This window comes from Dasypus novemcinctus, chromosome 12, assembly GCF_030445035.2.
Source record: "Dasypus novemcinctus isolate mDasNov1 chromosome 12, mDasNov1.1.hap2, whole genome shotgun sequence".
NCBI classification, from domain to species: Eukaryota; Metazoa; Chordata; class Mammalia; order Cingulata; family Dasypodidae; genus Dasypus; species Dasypus novemcinctus.
In genome coordinates, this window is record NC_080684.1 from 89,366,077 (window position 1) to 89,384,788 (window position 18,712).

Consider the following 18,712-nt stretch of genomic DNA (forward strand, 5'->3'; position numbering starts at 1 on the left):
GGTAGAATAGGTAAGTAAATTTTGGTATATGTATTTAATGGAATATCAAGCACTTATTTTAAAATGCAGAGAATCTTCTTGTGCCAATTTGGAAAGATGTCCAAGATGTATTGGTAAGCAATAAAATATAAGTTACAGGAAAATAACTGTAACATTTCATTTTAGGTTTTGAAAAAACTCTATACATGTGTATGTATAAGCATAAGAAAAAACATAGAAATATGTGCAGGTATACACAACAAACTCATAATAGTAATCTCTAGAGGGGAGGAGGGTTTTAGCTTTGGAAATGAGGAATAAGGAAGACTTTATCTTTTATTTAATATACTTTATTGTTTGAATTCATTTTAATGAGTATATATTAATTTCTATTTAAAAAATAAAATTTAAATATAATATCAATTGGATGTTATTTTTTTTAACTGATTTACCTATTTTGTGGTTTGTAGAAAAGAGTTACTTTATGGGCAGAAGGAGATTATTCTTTTATAACTTCGTAAGGGAAAGAAACTCCTAAAAATAACAGATTCTCTACCAGATTCAGCATCATTTTACTATGGGATAAATGAAATCTAAAGTAAATGCTTGAGATTAGTAAGCTATAGCATTTTAAACAGATACGAAATATCAAATAGGCAGTAAAGTTCAACAAAGATGAAAACCTACCTGTACTATATCCAAAACCATACCAGCCGAAACTGTTCCAAAACCAGCTAGCAAAAATGGCACAAGTATTTGCAATGCCATGACACCACTGGACTCCTTTGGTAATTTCTGGTTTGCTTCAACGATGGCATCTTCATCACCATCACTAGAAACGTCTTCATCTTGTAACATGGCAGTAGTTTCAGGTGCCTCCCTTCCATCGCAGTAATTGTAGTTGGCATAATCATCATACTTTTGGCTACAGCTTGATGATACATGCCCATTATTGCCACGAAAAGACTGCTCTGAAAAACTGTGATAATCCATGTGTTGTTCAGCTCTATTATTAAACGTTTGTGCAACAGTTGTTGATAGCCCATCTTGCCAAATGCCATTTGTTTTTTTGTGCCTGTCTTCCTGATTTTTCTGGTAAATGACTGGAACCATACTCAACAGTAAGTTTAAAAACTTATCAGATTGAATTGTATTTAAATTTAAAGTCCAATCTACAAAACCTCCTCCACCACTTGGACCATCACTTGTTTTATTAGTAATACATCTTCCTTTACTATTTGTCATATTGTCATCACAAAAGACCCTATACTCTTTAGACTTCAAGCTTCACGAACCATAGCTGATAAATCAGAACCACATAAACACTGGTTTTAAATTAAAACGTTGACTTCATTTTGTAGAAAATAATGTTTCCGCTAATAAATGAAGTTTAGTAGTTCCACAGCAGGGGTTGTGTCTGGAAGGAAAAAAATAAAATAGTGTTTATAAGAATAAAAAAAAAAAAATCAAATGCACTATCTTGATATTTAGATTTTCATGTGTTGAATAAAACACACACGTTATTAAATCAACTCTAAGGTACTTAAACTTTATGGGCTTAAAACATAGCTGCCTTATGACACACAATAAACATGGACAGAAATAGGGACCAGAGCCATTTTTTTTGTGCTCAGTGTTAGTTAATAGTGTTTATCTTTGCAAAATTTAAGTAATTAATATCTATGTAAAGTACTGAAAGTGGGAGGATTGCATCCAACATCCATGTGGAATCTGAGCCTCCTCTTGACATAGAGGTGCAATGGACACAACCAATCCAATGTCCACATAGAAGAGTTGGCATTGGATTGGGAAAAGTGGACATGGTGGCTGATGGGTATGGGGAAAGGCAGGAAGAGATGAGAGGTGGAGGCGTCTTTGGGACATGGAGCTGCCCTGGATGGTGCTTCAGAGGCAATCACCGGACATTGTAAATCCTCACAGGGCCCACTGGATGGAATGGAGGAGAGTATGGGCCATGATGTGGACCATTGACTATGAGGTGCAGAGGTGACCAAAGATGTACTTACCAAATCCAATGGATGTGTCATGATGATGGGAACGAGTGTTGCTGGGGGGGGGGGGGGGAGAGGTGGGGTGGGGGGGGGGGTTGAATGGGACCTCACATATATATTTTTAATGTAATATTATTACAAAATCAATAAAAAAAAATGTAAAAAAAAAAAATATCTATGTAAAGTATCTTCAACTGCCTCTGAAGCTTTACAGTGGACCAATTTATTAAAGTGATGGCTTCTATTACTATAGAAAGGGTTCAGGATCAAATTGTTGCAACCTTCTACATATGCCAACAGACAATAAAAGATAAGTTATATGACATTATATTTTTAACATATTAAATAATAAACCATTTTATTTATAATATAATATACATTTTGTTACTAAAATATAGAAAGTAAATGTTTACTACAAAAACACTTGATAGATAACCTGAATACCACACAGGGTATATATTTCATATATAAAATTTTATTGGATTCATATTTATAATTCTGACATACAATTTATTATAATTGACTTGGAAATGTAATCCCTCTGTTATATATGTGTGGCAATTAATTTCATATGTCAACTTGTCAAGGTTATGGGACTTTTTTTTCCAAATTGCTCCTTTAAAAAGTTTTTTTTTAATCTATATTGTTCATATATTGTCAAAAAAAATACCAGGCTTGATTTTAAAAATTTAGAATGAACCGGTCATATCAAATGTTATTATTTAGTAATTATGTTCCCAAGACTCTTCAGGTACTATGTGCAGCCTACACAAGGGGAACTCTGATTCTTTTAGTGCCTTAGACCCTTGTTACTCAAAGTATGGTCAAAGGTCCAGCAGCACTGGCATCACCTGGGAGCTTGTGAGAAATGCAGAATCTCGGTTGCCACTCCCAACCTCTGGAATCAAAGGTGCATTTTTAGTAATATCCCCAAGAGATATGTATGCACATAAAAGTATGAGAAGCACCTCCCTATATATTAAAAAAGGAATCAGATTAACATCCATCCAAACAAAACATCAATAGATTTTTAAGTATGAACAAGGATATAAGAACTGGTCACACAAATACTAGTTGTGCAAGAGTAAACTGTTAGAAAACAATGTGGTGTTACCCATTAAAATTGAAAACGTACATGCTCCACAATCCAGCAATTTCACCCCTAAGTGAATAACCTGAAAAAACACTTGCACTGTACACCAAAGAATGTTCTTTGTAACATTGTTCAACTAACAAAAAACCTCTTGGATTATATTAATCCAAGAGGAAGAATAATTTTTGGCATATTTGTACAATGAAGTATATAAAGATGATGATGATAAACCCAAATTTCAAGAGAGTGCTTTAAAAATAAGCAATTTTAGTATTAATGCTTTTTATGTTGTAACCAAAGTGGAATTATTATTCATAAGCAGGGCCTGGAACACATTTTTGCCCACAAAAAATATAACCTAGAAGTCAGGTGATATTATGGCCACTATGTAGTCTTACTTTTGCCACTATACAAGATGTGCATTCTCTTCCTTTCATTTTCCATTTAAGTGTATGTCTTGTATGTTTCTGTTTACTATTAAAATATAATAATTACAGAACAGGAGGTTTTATGTGGTCAGTTACTACCTGTTAGGGAGGGGCCAAACAAAACTAGAGTTAGGTGATATGCAACTTATTACCCTAGTTTTATAAAGAAAAAATTTTGGTACATTCCTTAGACTAATACCCAATAAGTACCTAATTTTGTAATTGCAAAAGAAGTTCATAAAAACAAGGATTTATCTATTTATTTTCCTTTTTACAGCATCTAAACAGCAGGTTGAGTTTATGGCTATTCAATTTTCTTCAATTATTTTCATTTAAAGGTCCAAAGTTCAATACAACAAATCTTCACCAATTTCTAACTGACTGAAAGACTAACACCTCCCCATTCTAAGCAAAATTACCTTTAAAAGGTGTCCTACTCTTTTAGCTATCTATTTAGATTCAGTTTCATCATCTGAACTCCTCAGTTCATCCACTTCTCATCCAAAATTCCCTTTTATTAAAGAATTTCTATCAGATTGCTTTTTTCAGTACATATCTCAAACAGCTGTTCAATAACTGTCCCTTTGGTTTTCTCATGTTCACTCTGACATCACTTTCTGTTGTCCTATCATCTCACCTCATGCCAAAATAAACCCCTCTCCCAAGAGAACCTGTCAGAGCCCACTAAGACACCATGGTCCCATTTATGGAAATGGTAGACCTGGATTACTTAATCACAATGAGTAAATCTCTTTTCCACTTGATCTAGCCCCAGGGCTACTACTAAAACCATTTCTCACTTTCAGCACTTTGATTTCATTATTCTCATCCACTGGGCTTCCTACTTTGCCTATTTTTGGTTCCTAATTGTTTCACACTGGCTTAACGCCTTCCACTTGGTTACCTAGACCAGATCATTTATTTCTCATTCTGCTCTGAGTTTCCTTTATTCCAATCAAACTTCTTTCATTCAGTTTTCCCAGTTCTACACTTTCTACCACACTGTTCCTAAACCCAGGAACTTTCATCTCATTGAAAAGATCACAATAAAATTATACCACTTTAAAGAAATTTTTCAAAATTAATGTAAGTTAAGGATACAGAGAAGAAAGAACAATCAAAATCAAACACAACACAATTAGAAATTTTCCTGACATTTACAGTTTAAAAAAGAAAAACATTTAAGTCTAAGGCAACCACTTGGCCGTCCCCTGACAAATCGCACATGGAAGAGGTCACATCTTGGTTTTCCTGTGATATTTAACGTATCACTTTGCCCTCAAAAGTTCAAAATCAATATGGCAATGTAAAAGAAACTACAAATTGCAGCTTGGCAGAGCTACAATTCATGCAATGTATGATAAGTAGGGAAAAACATATAAGTAGGAGGAAAAACACTTCAAATACTTTATCTGCAATTTTATCACCATTGTTCAGTTCAATTAAAACTACTTGGGGGAAACGGACTTGGCCCAGTGGTTAGGGCGTCCGTCTACCACATGGGAGGTCCGTGGTTCAAACCCCGGGCCTCCTTGACCCGTGTGGAGCTGGCCCATGCGCAGTGCTGATGCGCGCAAGTAGTGCCGCGCCACGCAGGGGTGTTCCCTGCGTAGGGGAGCCCCATGCGCAAGGAGTGCAACCGTAAGGAGAGCCGCCCAGCATGAAAGAAAGTGCAGCCTGCCCAGGAATGGTGCCGCCCACACTTCCCGTGCAGCTGACGACAACAGAATTGGACAAAGAAACAAGACGCAGCAAATAGACACAGAGAACAGACAACCGGGGGAGGGGGGATTTAAATAAATAAATCTTAAAAAAAAAAACTACTTGGGTGCTCACTGGGCTGCACATATACTAAAACTGGAATGACACAGAGAAGATTAGCATGACCCCTGCACAAGGATGACACACAAATTCTTGTTTGGCTACCAAAACTACCCTTAGATCCTGCCTATTATTAAAATGATTCTGTATTAAAAAAAAAAAAATTCCCACTTGGATAAAATATAAGAAATGCTGCCTAAAAATACAGTCCTCCCTGGCGGCGGACTTGGCCCAGCAGTTAGAGTGTCTGCCTACCACATGGGAGGTCCGCAGTTCAAACCCCAGGCCTCCTTGACCCGTGTGGAGCTGGCCCATGCGCAGTGCTGCTGCGCACAAGGAATGCCGTGCCACACAGGGGTTTCCCCCGCGTAGGGGAGCCCCAAGTGCAAGGAATGCGCCCTAGGAAAGCCGCCCAGCATGAAAGAAAGTGCAGCCTGCCCAGGAATGGTGCCGTACACACAGAGAACTGACACAACAAGATGGCGCAACAAAGAGAAGCACAGATTCCCAGCTGCTGACAACAACAGAAGTGGACAAAGATGACGCAGCAAATAGACACAGAGAACAGACAACCAGGGTGGGAGGGAAGGGGAGAGAAATAAATAAATAAATAAACCTTTTAAAAAAAACACAAAAAAACAAATACAGTCCTCCCTGATTAAAAGACTCATCTCTAAAGCATAATTTAAAATATTTCCTTTTTGACTGAAATATATAGAGTTGGCTCATAAGAAAAATCTTGACTTCTCTGGCTTAAACTGGAAACTTTCTACTTAAACTTGAATTCAGAAATTTATATAGGTACAAGGCTATTAACTGACATGTCAATGACACTGAATTGCTGTGAAATTGGTGAGCCTGATATTCTATCCACAAAAACAAAAGCTTAAGATGAGTCATAGACATGATTTAGCTATTGCTATCAAAAAGTTGATTCCATAAAACATCACTAATTTCTAAGATTATTCCCAGACAAAAGAATGTCATAAAATTTATAAACCTTAAAGTTTCTGTATGCCTAAAAAAGAGTCAGCATTTTTAAACAATTTAAGCCCAGAGTACTAATCAGTGGTTATAATAAAACCTCAATATACTAAATCCTCAATACATCTCAAATAATAATTTTTCCAATGAAACCAGATTCAGAGCAATTTATTTTGGCCTCAGAATCATACATACACACACACACACACACTCACAAACAACCCCACCATCTCTGAACAATGGAGAATTTTTTAAAGAATGCTTTATTTGTAAGAAGGATGCATAAAAGACAAGCCAATGAATCAACTAAAATACAATCCACAGTTAAGTTACTGAGAAAATGTTGACAGAATAAATATGATATGTGTCCAAAGAACCAGTAGATTACATAAAGAGTACATTTTATTCTACCAAGTACCATCAGTTAGAGTATCTTTAGTCCATATCAAACAAACAAAAAGTGAGAAAATTCCAATCATTGAACTAGGAATTTTGATTAAATTGACAGTAATACATAGTTTTTGTAACACAGGAAGCAAATAATTGTCAGAAACATTAATGAAGGCTCCTGTTTGAAATAAGACAATGGGTTGGATAGAAAACAAATTTTAAGAACTCTACTTTAAAGTTGAGAAAACTGCTTTTAAATGCTGCTCTGTGATAAACACTTCTTACATATACCTTATTTTTTAAAAAATCTACCAAACATTTAATAACTCTTCCTTACAACTTACAGAAAAATTTCACTAATTTCCTGCAAATAATTGCAAGAGAATATCATCTTTCTCAAAACCCTCGACCCCTATATAGTCACAAGGAACATTATTCAGAAATTACAGCTACAGAAAGCCTTGCTACTGAAAACTGGTATTTTCATTAATAAAGATGGAGTCTCCTTTTTCACTTCATCAACGAGAAAACCTGCAGCTACATCTGAAACTCAAATCTTACGATCAATTTGTTCACTTTAAAGTTACACTCCTAGTTTTATTTTATCTGGTACTTACTGATTTTGTACTTCAACTTTTTAAATCAGTGTTTCTTTTGGGTAATTTTTTTTTAATGCATTTGCCTTTTATATCCTGTAGGAAAAGTGGAGCTAAAAATCAAAAATACAATAGTACTGGCATTTATATTCACCCATGTCATGGGTAATGTTTTTTATAAGCTTCCTCAACACTTCTGTGAAACAAAATAGTATAAGAATAAAACATAAATAACACAATCCCTTACTTATTTTTTCTGGCACTTTTATATCTGAAACATCAAAATTTACAAACTAGGTAACTGGAGTTCCTCGCATTTTAAATGAGTAGAAATTTTTATTCAGAACTCATACAAAAGTATACTTCCATACTTTTATTCTTAATACATCCTTGTATTCTTAGAGTTTAATTTTAAAAATATAAACCCACTTCTAGGATCAACTTAAACATGACTTTCTATAAAATTTAACTGAAAATTAAAATGCTTCCAGAATTTTAAGGCTCAGAAAGGAAGCCAATGTGTCAAAGTTATAAAAGAAAACAAACCTTTTGAAGAAAAGGGACAGGAAAAAATGATTTGCCATATGTAAAGTTATCATTTTTTATTCTATTTTTAAGACCAAGAATGTCCCACAATTTTTGGAACTGTTGTTTCCAATATTTACTCAGAGTACTTCTACTACTATTCCAAAGGTGAAAGAGCCCTACCTATCCTCATAAGCAGGCCACAATAAAGTACATTACCTTCCATTAGCTGAGGAGGTAGGCCGAGGGACAGTTCCCACTAGATCTTCCTCAGGAGGTGGCTTAACACCACCTTCCCTCTCTGCAACTGTCACAGGACACCACCCAGGGGGTGGAAGCCAGATCTTCTACCTTCCCCCAAGCTGTACTTTCCCTCAAAAGTACATGGTTCACAGTGCTGTGAAGTCAGCTCAAGTGCACAAACATACCAGAAGAAATAGATCAGGTAAATTTTAAGTACACAGAGTTATGTTACTCAATTATCCTGGCATAAAAGTGACATGCTGACCTAACTCTTTCAGTATCTTTACTCCCTGCAATCAAATCTCTCCTCTACCCTTTGGCCTGGGCTGAGTATTTTTTTATTCAAATAAAGAGTTTAATTAAAAAAAAAAAAAAAAGGAACCTTTTTCTAAAGAGCCCAAGTCTCTGGTTGCAGTTAAAATTAGTCTCAAAGCCACCCAAACACAACTTAGTTGTCATAAAGTGGTCTTTGCTCATAAAACGTCTTCAGTACTCTTCTTTCCCTCATCTGAAACTGTACTGCTAATATCTACTGGCATAGAATTCTTTTAAATTTTATTATTATTTTTTTACAGAAACTATATATGTTCAACACACACATGAAGCCAAGGATAAACAAGTTATTTGTCCTGGAAACCCATCATCCAGAAACAATCAATTTGCTGGCAAATATGATGACTTTACTTTTTTCTATATACATTTTAAAAATAAAAATAAACTCATATTGTATATACTGTTTTACATCCTGCTTTTTTTATTTTATAAAACATCAATAAGATTTTCCTAATCAATATTATTCTACAAAGTTATTTTTAATGGCTACTTACTGTCTCTTCTATTTCTAAAACTCTTGGGAACTCTAAAATTTCTTCTATTTTCTTTCCTACTTCTCCCTCTCCACATATTTCCCAGAATGAACAATAGTCTTCACTCAATTAACACATCCTCAACACTTCAGACAATTCACATTCTGCTGTATTCTAGTTTTCATAGCCATGATTTAATTTATTTCTTATGTTTGTTAAATGATTGTAAATAAATATATCTGCCTCCACCAAGCTCCAAGGCAGAACCAGATTACCAGCAAGTCTATGGCATGTCTCCCCTCCAAATCCATCACATATAACCCAAATAAAACTAACACCAAACAAAAAAATAAGTGTAAGGCGGACTTGGCCCAGTGGTTAGGGTGTCCGTCTACCACATGGGAGGTCCACGGTTCAAACCCAGGGCCTCCTTGACCCATGTGGAGCTGGCCCACGAGCAGTGCTGATGCACGCAAGGAGTGCCCTGCCCACAGGGGCGTAGTGCACCCCATAAGGAGAGCCGCCCAGTGCACAAAAGAAAGTGCAGCCTGCCCAGGAATGGCACTGCACACACAGAGAACTGACACAAGATGATGCAACAAAAAGAAACACAGATTCCTGTGCCACTGACAATAGAAGCGGACAAAGAAGAGCACGCAGCAAATAAACACAGAGAACAGACACACTGGGGAGGGGAAGGGAGAGAAATAAAATAAATAAAGAGCTGTAGAATAAACCATCTAAAAAAAAAAGAGTTACGAAAATGTTTGATTGGGAAACAGACTTGGCCCAGTGGTTAGGGCGTCCATCTACCACATGGGAGGTCCACGGTTCAAACCCCGGTCCTCCTTGACCCGTGTGGAGCTGGTCCATGCGCAGTGCTGATGCGTGCAAGGAGTGCCCTGCCACGCAAGGGTGTCCCCCGCGTAGGGGAGTCCCACGCGCAAGGAGTGCGCCCATAAGGAGAGCTGCCCAGCGCGAGAGAAAGTGCAGCCTGCCCAGGAATGGCACCGCACACACGGAGAGCGGATACAACAAGATGACACAATAAAAAGAAACACAGATTCCTGTGCCGCTGACAACAACAGAAGCGGACAAAGAAACAAGACACAGCAAATAAACACAGAGAACAGACAACCCGGGGAGGGGGCGGAATTAAATAAATAAATAAATCTTTGGGGAAAAAATGTTGATTTTCCACAGGAAGACTATCTCAACACTTTTTAAAAATTTTTAAACATTAAATTCTTGAAAAATTTTCTTCATCTTTCAATGTCCTCTTGCTAAAGCTCAAACACATCCTGTACACGAGTTTACAGATTTCAGTCAGGTACATTTTTAAAGAAAAATATTAACTGTCTACTCAAAGTTGTTTTATTCATGTGGAATAACTGGCATGTGCTTTATGCTATGTTTGATATTGTAAAAAGCTTAGTGAAATATTTGCTATGCTTTCATTAGGTGAATAAGTCAAATATATGACTTGCATTGAGTGATTTTATGCAGGAATTTCTAGTGAGTTGTTCAGCACATCCTCACACTTCAATTAAGAGAGAGGATCTGCTTCCAAAATATTAAATGTCAAGAAGTGCCAACACACTAATGATGCTGGTGGTAGTTAAAAGCTTGGGTTCCAGAGTCAGGCTGAAATCTTGCCTGACTTTCACTAATTGTGGGACCTAAGCCTCAGCACCTCAGTTTCCTCTTGAAAAATTAAAATGTTTCCTTCATAGGCTTATTACTTAATACATGTAAAATGATTAGAAAAATTTATTAAGCCTTCGATGAATGTTAGCTAATATCATCATTATAGTTAAACATTTTTATAATAGGTTCAAAACCTAACCTCCCAGTTCTTTCATATCACAAATATACTATAACATAAAATCACAAATATGTTACACAATGCTGATTTTTATGCCTTTTCTTTTTTTTTAATTAGAGAAGTTTTTACTTTAAGGAACAATCATGCATAAAATACAGAATTCCCATATACCAACTGTTAGAGGTTCCCCCTAACTAGGTCTGCAATAATTAACAAGCTGTGACTCAGTTCCCCCTGACATGTGATGGGGAAGACAAGCCCCCCCCTCCCTCAGAGCCTACGTGTCTGAAAGCACAGCACTTCCCCAAAGTCTGAACAAAGAAACCACGTGGAGATAGGAGCAAAGAGACCTTCATCCTCTCCAGATCAAAGCACCATCTGCTCTTCCAGAATTCCAAGAAAACACAACTTCTTAACCCACTAGCCTCTACCCATACAAAGGAAAATTTTCGCCTCTAGGGCTTCCTATTGACCCAAGCACTTTACTCAAACCCTCGACCCCCTCCCAACTGACTATCATTTCCCCGCCTAGGAAGGTACTGTATAAATTTACATTTTGGGAACCAGATTTGGCTCAATGGATAGAGCATCCACCTACCATACAGGAGTTCCAGGGTTCAAACCCAGGGCCTCCTGACCCATCTGATGAGTTGGCCCATGTGCAGTACTAATGCGTGCCAAAGAATGCCGTGCCACGCAGGGGTGTCCCCTGCATAGGGGTGTGCCCCGTAAGGAGAGCCGCCCAGAATGAAAAAAGTGCAGCCTGCCCAGGAATGGCGCCGCACACAATGAAAGCTGACGCAGCAAGATAACACAACAAAAAAAGAGACACAGATTGCTGGTGCTGCTGGAAAGAATACAAGTGGACACAGAAAAACACACAGCAAATGGACACAGAGAGCAGACAACTGGAGGAGGGGGGGCAGGAAAGGGGAGAGAAATAAATAAAAAAATAAATCTTAAATAATAAATAAATTTACATTCCCCCTTCCAGAGGTAGGCTGAAGTCTATTCTTCAGACCCCCTCCACTAGGAGAGCTTCCCAATAAACTTTCCGCTGCAATCATCAGTTTCCACATCCTAGTGAGTGCCACCTTTTCTCCAACACCAAACTATGACTAATGATTTGCACTGGTGTGGTACATCTGTTACAATCTATGAAAGCACATTTTTATAATAGTACTATCTATAGACCATGGTTTACATTAGGGTTCAGTTTGTACTGCATAATTCAATATAGTTTAAAAATTTTTTTATTCTAGCAATATATATACAACTTAAAATTTCCCCTTTTAATCACATTCAATTATGTCTATAATGTTGTGCTACCGTTCACCACTATCCATTACCAAAACTCTTTCATTATCCCTGTGGTAGTCTGAAGCTGTATATACCCAGAAAACATGTTCTTAAATTAAATCCATTCTTGTGACTGTGAACCCATTCTGATGAGGCTACTTCAGTTAAGGTGTGCCTAACCTCAATCAGGATGGGTCTTAATCCTATCAGTAGAGCTCTTTATAAACTGAATGAATTCAGACATGAGAGAGGGAAGCCAGGGAAGCAAGAAGCTGAAATCAAGAAAACCTGGAAGAGAAGGGAGAGACCAGGAATCACCACCAATGTCTTGCCATGTGACAGAGAAGCCAAGGATCACTGGCAGCCAGACTTCAAGAAGAAAGCATCACCTCAGTGATGCCTTGATTTGGATATTTGCCTAGCCTCAAAACTATAAGAGAATAATTTCCCATTGTTTAAGCCAACCCATATTATGGTATTTGTTTAAGTAGCCTAGGAAACTAAACAGTCCTAAAAAGAAACTGTACATTTTAAGCCTTAAATCCTTATTCCCTACTCCGACCCTGTGCCCTGGTAACCTATATTATAGATTCTGACTCTATAAGTTTCCTTATTCTAATTATTTCATATCAGTGAGATCATATAACACTTGTCCTTTTGTGTCTGGCTTATTTCACTCAACATGATGTCTTCGAGGTTAATCTCTGTTGTCACATGTATTAGAATTTCATTCTTACCCACTGTAGTTTGAATACTTGATTTACAATTTCCAGATTAACAGTTTTGTTCCAATTTTCTATTTTTAAAAACTCTATGAAAATATCTCAACAAACCAGTAACTAGTAAAGAGATGGAATCAGTAATCAAAAACCTCTCACCATGGGAAGCAGACATGGCTCAACTGATAGAGCATCTGCCTACCATATGGAGGGCCCAAGGCTCAATACCCAGGGTCTCCTGACCGGTGTGGTGAGCTGGCCCATGCACAGTGCTGCTGTGTGCAAGGAGTGCCTTACCACACAAGGGCGCCCCCACATAGAGGAGCCCACGTGCAAGGAGTGCACCCTGCAAGGAGAGCCACCCCGGTGAAAAAAATGCAGCCCACCCAAGAGTGGCGCCGCACACATGGAGAGCTGAAGCAGCAAGATGATGCAACAAAAAAGAGACACAGTTTCCCAGTGCCGCCTGATAATAATATAAGTGGATGCAGAAGAACACACAGCAAATGGACACAGAGAGCAGACGGGGGGAGGGGGGAAGGAGAAAAATAAATAGAATCTTAAAAAAAAAAACAACTCTCAACAAAGAAAAGCCCAGGACTACACAATATCCTGAGAAGTATTACACCAATCCTGCTCAAACTCTTGCAAAAAACTGAAGAGGAGGAACACTTCCTAATTCATTCTACAAGGCCAACATCACCCAACTAAAGCCAGATAAAGATACATGAAAAGAAAAACACAGACCAATAACCCTTTTGAATATAGATGCAAATGATCCTCAACAAATGCCAGCAAATCGAATCCAACAGCACAACAAAAGAATTATTCATCATGATCAAGTGAGATTTATCCCAGGTAGGTAAAAGTGGTTCAACACAAGAAAATCAATAAATGTAATATGCCATATTAACAGAATAAGGAAAAAAACACACGATTATCTCAATTGATGCAGGAAAGGCATTTGAAAAAATCAAGTACCCATTCTTTATAAAAACACTTAGAAACCTAGGAATAAAAGGAAATTTCTTTGAACATGAAAAGAACATATATGAAAAACCTACAGCTAACATCATACTCAATGAAAGACTGAAAGCTTTCCCTCTAAGAGCAGGAACAAGGCAAGGAGGCCCATTGTCACCTGCTGGGCAAGAGAATGAAATACAAGATATTCAATTGGAAAGGAAAAAGTGAAATTTTCCCTATTTGCAGATCATGATCCTATACACAGAAAATCCTAAAAAATCCACAACAAAGCTATAGGAAATAATAAATGAATTCAGCAAAGTGGTGGGTTACAAGATCAATGTATAGTAGTTTTATTCACCAGTAAAGAACAATCTGAAGAATGAATAAAGAAAAAAAATCCCATTCACAATAGCAGCTAAAAGAATCAAATATCTAGGAATAAATCTAACCAAAGATATAAAGGGCATGTACACAGAAAACTACAAAACACTGCTAAAAGAAATCAAAGACCTAATTAATGGGTATTATTCCATGTTTATGGATTAGAAGACTTAATATTGTTGAGAAGTCAATCCTACCCAAAGTGATTTACAGATTCAATGCAATTCCAATAAAAATTCCAACAACTTTCTTTGCAGAAATGGAAAAGCCAATCATATTTATATGGAAAGTTAAGGAGCCCTAAATAGCCAAAGTCATCTTGGAAAAGAAGAATGAAGTTGGAAGACTCATACTTCCTAATCTTAAAACTTACTACAAAGCCATAGTAATCAAAGCAACATGGGGGAAGTAGGCTCTCACCTACCACATGGGAGTTCCCGGGTTTAGCTCCCAGTACCTCCTAAAGAAGACAAGCAAGATAGTGAGCTGAAGCAACAGGATAATACAACAAGAGCCACAAGGAGGTAAACATAATGAGAGGTATAACAAAACAGGGAGCAGAGGTGGCTCAAGTGATTAGGTTCCTCCCTCCCATATGGGAGGTCCCAGGTTCCTTTCCTAAAGGAAGATGAGCACACAACAAACAGTGTAAACACTGAGGGGGTGAAATGAATAAAATATATCTTTAAAAAAAAATAAGGTACAAGCCTAAGGACAGACATCTAGACCAATGGAATCAAATTGAGAGCTCAGAAATCAACCCTCATTTATGACCAACTGATATTAACAAGAGTGCCAAATCCACCCAATTAGGAAAGAATAATCTGTTCACTAAAAATAGTGTTGATAAAACTGGATATCTATATAGAAAAGAATGAAGATGGACCCTAACCTTGCACCATATTAAAAAAATCAACTCAAAATGGGTCAAAGATCTAAATATAAGGACCAGAACTATAAAACTCCTAGGAGAAAACATAGGGAAGCATTTTCAGGACCTTGTGTCAGGCAATAGTTTCTTAGACTTTACACCGAAGTACAAGCAACAAAAGAAAAAATGAATAAATGGGACTACCTCAAAATTAAAAACATTAGCATCTCAAAGGACTTTATCATGAAAGTAAAATGACAACCTACACAACAGGAGAAAATATTTGGAAACCACATATCCAATAAAGGTTTAGTATCTACAATATATAAAGAAATACTATAAATCAACAACCAAAAGACAAGCAACCCATCCCAGGGTCCACAGGATGGAAAAATAAAATATGGATTAGAGTGAACTTACTGGTATTGTACTATAGAACTACTGTGACTCTAGCAATGGAAGAAATTGTACAATTGATGTAGAGACAGTGGCCACGGTAGTTGCTGAGGGCAGGGGGAGGGAAGAGGAGATGTGATGTGGGGGCATTTTCGGGACTTGGGAGTTGTCCTAAATGATACTGCAGGGACAGATGCAGGACATTATATATCCTGCCATAATCCACTGAATGGACTGGGGGAGAGTGTAAACTACAATGTAAACTATAATCCATGCAGTGGATCCAAAATTTCACCAAATACAATGAATGTGCCACAGTGATGAAAGAGGTTGTTGATGGGGGAGGAGTGGGGAGAGGGGGAATATATGGGAACCTTGTATATTTTTTAATTGTAACATTTTATGTGATCTATGCATCCTTTTTAAAAAAAGACAAAAAAATTTAAAAATGCAAAAAATAAATAAAAATGAGCAAAAGATTTAAATAAACATTTCTTCAAAGAAGATATATAAATGGACAAACAGTACGTGAGAAATTCTCAACATCATTAGCTATTAGGGAAATGCAAATCAAAACCTACCATTTCACACCCACTAGAATGACTACTATTACTAAAAAAACAACAGAAAATAACAAATGCTGGAGAGGACACCACCAAGTGCCTTATCATCGGCAGCTGGTCTTCAGGGAGAGAGCATCGCCTAATGATGCCTTGATTTGGGCACTTTCTCAGCCTCAGAACTGTAAACTTGCAAGTCAATAAACTGCCACTGTAAAGTCAATCCATTTCTGGTATACTTCTTTCAGCAGCTTTAAATAAACTATAAGAGCAATCCAAATGTCCATTAACTGATAAATGGATAAACAAAATGTGGTATATACATACAATGGAATATTATCCAGCCACAATAAGGAATGAAGTTCTGATATATACGACAACATGGATGAACCTTGAAGATATCTGAAATGAAGACATTTGCTTATCAGAATAAGCAAATTCATAGAGTCAAAAACTAGAATATAGGTTACCTGGGGTCACAGTGGGTATAGGGAATGGGGAGTAAATGTTTAAATAGTACAGAGTTTCTATTTGGATTGATGGAAACATTTTGGTAACTAATGGTGGTAATGGAAGCACAACATTGTAAATGTAACAACAGGATTGAATTATTCTTTAAATGTAGTTAAAAAGGGGAAATTTTAGGTGTATGTATGTTACTAGAATAAAAGTTTTTTTTAAAAAAACCCATAGGACAATACAATGTAAATAGTGAACCCTATTCTAAATTACGGACTATAGTTAATTGTTTCATGAATTGTAACAAATGCACAACACTCTGCAAGTTGTTAATAATTGGTGGTATATGGGAACTCTGTATTTTATGCATGATTGTTCTGTAAACCCACAACTTCCCTAATACAAAATATGGCAGCATGCTGTCAAGTACTATATGCAAAAAGAGAATAAAAACTGGAATAGGAGTTAGCTCTAATGCTGTTGTTAAATTTAAATATCATATCTGATATATTTTAAATAAAAAACCAGACATCAGAATAACATTTTTTACAATTTACAAATGAAACAGACCATCTTAAACCATACTGTAAAGTTTATTCTGGACTTAAGAACTAAGTCTACTAAACCAATCATGAACATTGGAAAGGTGGAAGCCAGCAACCATGAATTTGCCTTGGGTCATTCTGCAGAAATGCTAGAGTATACTGTAGAAATGCTAGAGTATAATATTTATGTACATTTTTTAAAGGATTTTCATTATTATAAAAAAAATTTATTTTCTCAGTAAATGTTCCTTTGGTCCTATTAGTTTCCTTTATCATTTATTCTTTCTTAACAGTGGCTGTGGCAGTTTGAAGCTTTTGTGGTTCCCAGAAAGTGGGTTGTTTTTTTTAAAGATTTATTTTATTTACTTCTCCCCCCAACACATTGCCCCATCTCTGCTCTCTGTGTCCATTCACTGTGTGTTCTTCTGTGTCTGCTTGTATTCTCATTAGGCGGCTCCAGGAACCTATCCTGGGACATTCCGGAGTGGGAGAGAGGCGATTACTCTCTTGCGCCACCTCAACTCCCTGTTCTGCTATGTCTTCTTATTTTCTCTCCTTTGTGTCTCTTGTTGCATCATCTTGCTGCACCAGCTCTCAGCACTGGCCACCACTCCTGTGCGGGGCAGCTTTCCCACACTGGGCGGCATTCCCACACAAGGGGGCACTCCTGCGCAGGGCAGTATTCCAGCATGGGCCAGCACTCAGCGTGGGCCAGCTTGCCCTCACCAGGAGGCCCTGGGCACCGAACCCTGGACCTCCTATATTGTAGACAGGAACTCAATTGGTTGAGCCATATCCATTTCCCAGAAAATTGGTTCTTAAAGCTAATTCATTCCTGTGTGTGTAAACCTATTGTAGGTGTGACCTTTTGATTAAATTACTTCAGTTAAGGGCCTTTAATTAGATTGTGTGACCCAGAGCGGGTCTTAATCCTCTTACTAGAGTCCTTTAAAAGTGGAGAAATAAAAAGCTGCAGACAGACTAAAGCTGCAGAGACAGAAAGAAAAACTCCTAGAAGCTGAAAGGAGCCACTGAAACCATCTGCTGAAAGCAGTGGCCTGGAAGGGAAGGCAGAGATGAAGAGATGCCACTATAGTGCCCTGCCATGTGCTTGACTGCCCACAGCTGCAGCTACAGTGCAATGATGATGCCTTGATTTGAAACTTTCATGGCCCCAGAACTGTAAGCTCATGAATTAATAAATCTCCCTGTAAAAGCCAACTCATTTCTGGTATATTGTTTTGGCAGCATTTGGCAAACTAAAACAGTGGCTTACCAAAAAGCCACTCTCAGACTCAAAAAATACACTTTTCCAAAAATCTAGAGTCTGAGTACCCCAAAATATTTAAAAACTTAAACCCCAAGGAAAAGCAATCACCCATTGTATACATCAGTACCACTTAATGCAGAAAGAATTTATGGGGACATATATCATTTAATCTTTTTAAAAACCTAGGAGAGGGAAGCAGCTGTGCCTCAATCCACTGGGCTCTCGTCTACCATATGGGAGGCCCTGGGTTCGTGTACCAGGGCCTCCTTGTGAAGGCACGCTGGCCCGTGCCCACAGAGTGCTGATGGCCTGTGTCCACAGAAAGTTGATGGCCCGGGGCCTGCAGAGAGCTGACGGCCCATGCCTGTAGAAAGCTGGAGGAGCAAGATGATGCAACAAAGGGAGACAAGCAGACACAGAAGAACGCACAGTGAATGGACAGAAAGCAAATAGCAAACAAGCCACTGCAAGGAGGGGGGAATAAATAAATAATCTTTTAAAAAAAAAACCTAGGAAACAGGCATGAGCATAATTCATAGTT

At 37.5% G+C, this 18,712-nt stretch overlaps 1 protein-coding gene and 1 non-coding gene across 4 annotated transcripts in view; one reads left to right on the forward strand and one right to left on the reverse strand.

Annotated features, from left to right (window-relative positions):
• The window catches only part of SLC41A2 (solute carrier family 41 member 2), a 174,122-nt gene that overhangs the window by 141,018 nt on the left and 14,392 nt on the right, over positions 1–18,712 (reverse strand). For all 3 annotated transcript variants that reach the window (XR_009188336.2, XM_004446785.5, XM_058308663.2), the window contains exon 2: positions 667–1,396. Coding sequence is in view for 2 of the 3 variants with exons in the window: in XM_004446785.5 (XP_004446842.1) it covers positions 667–1,224 (558 nt within the window). In the remaining variant the exon portion in view is untranslated. The remainder of the gene's footprint in view (positions 1–666; positions 1,397–18,712) is intronic.
• On the forward strand, positions 5,341–5,446 carry LOC111762117 (U6 spliceosomal RNA). The gene has a single exon (XR_002795316.1). It is a non-coding gene; the product is annotated as a U6 spliceosomal RNA (small nuclear RNA).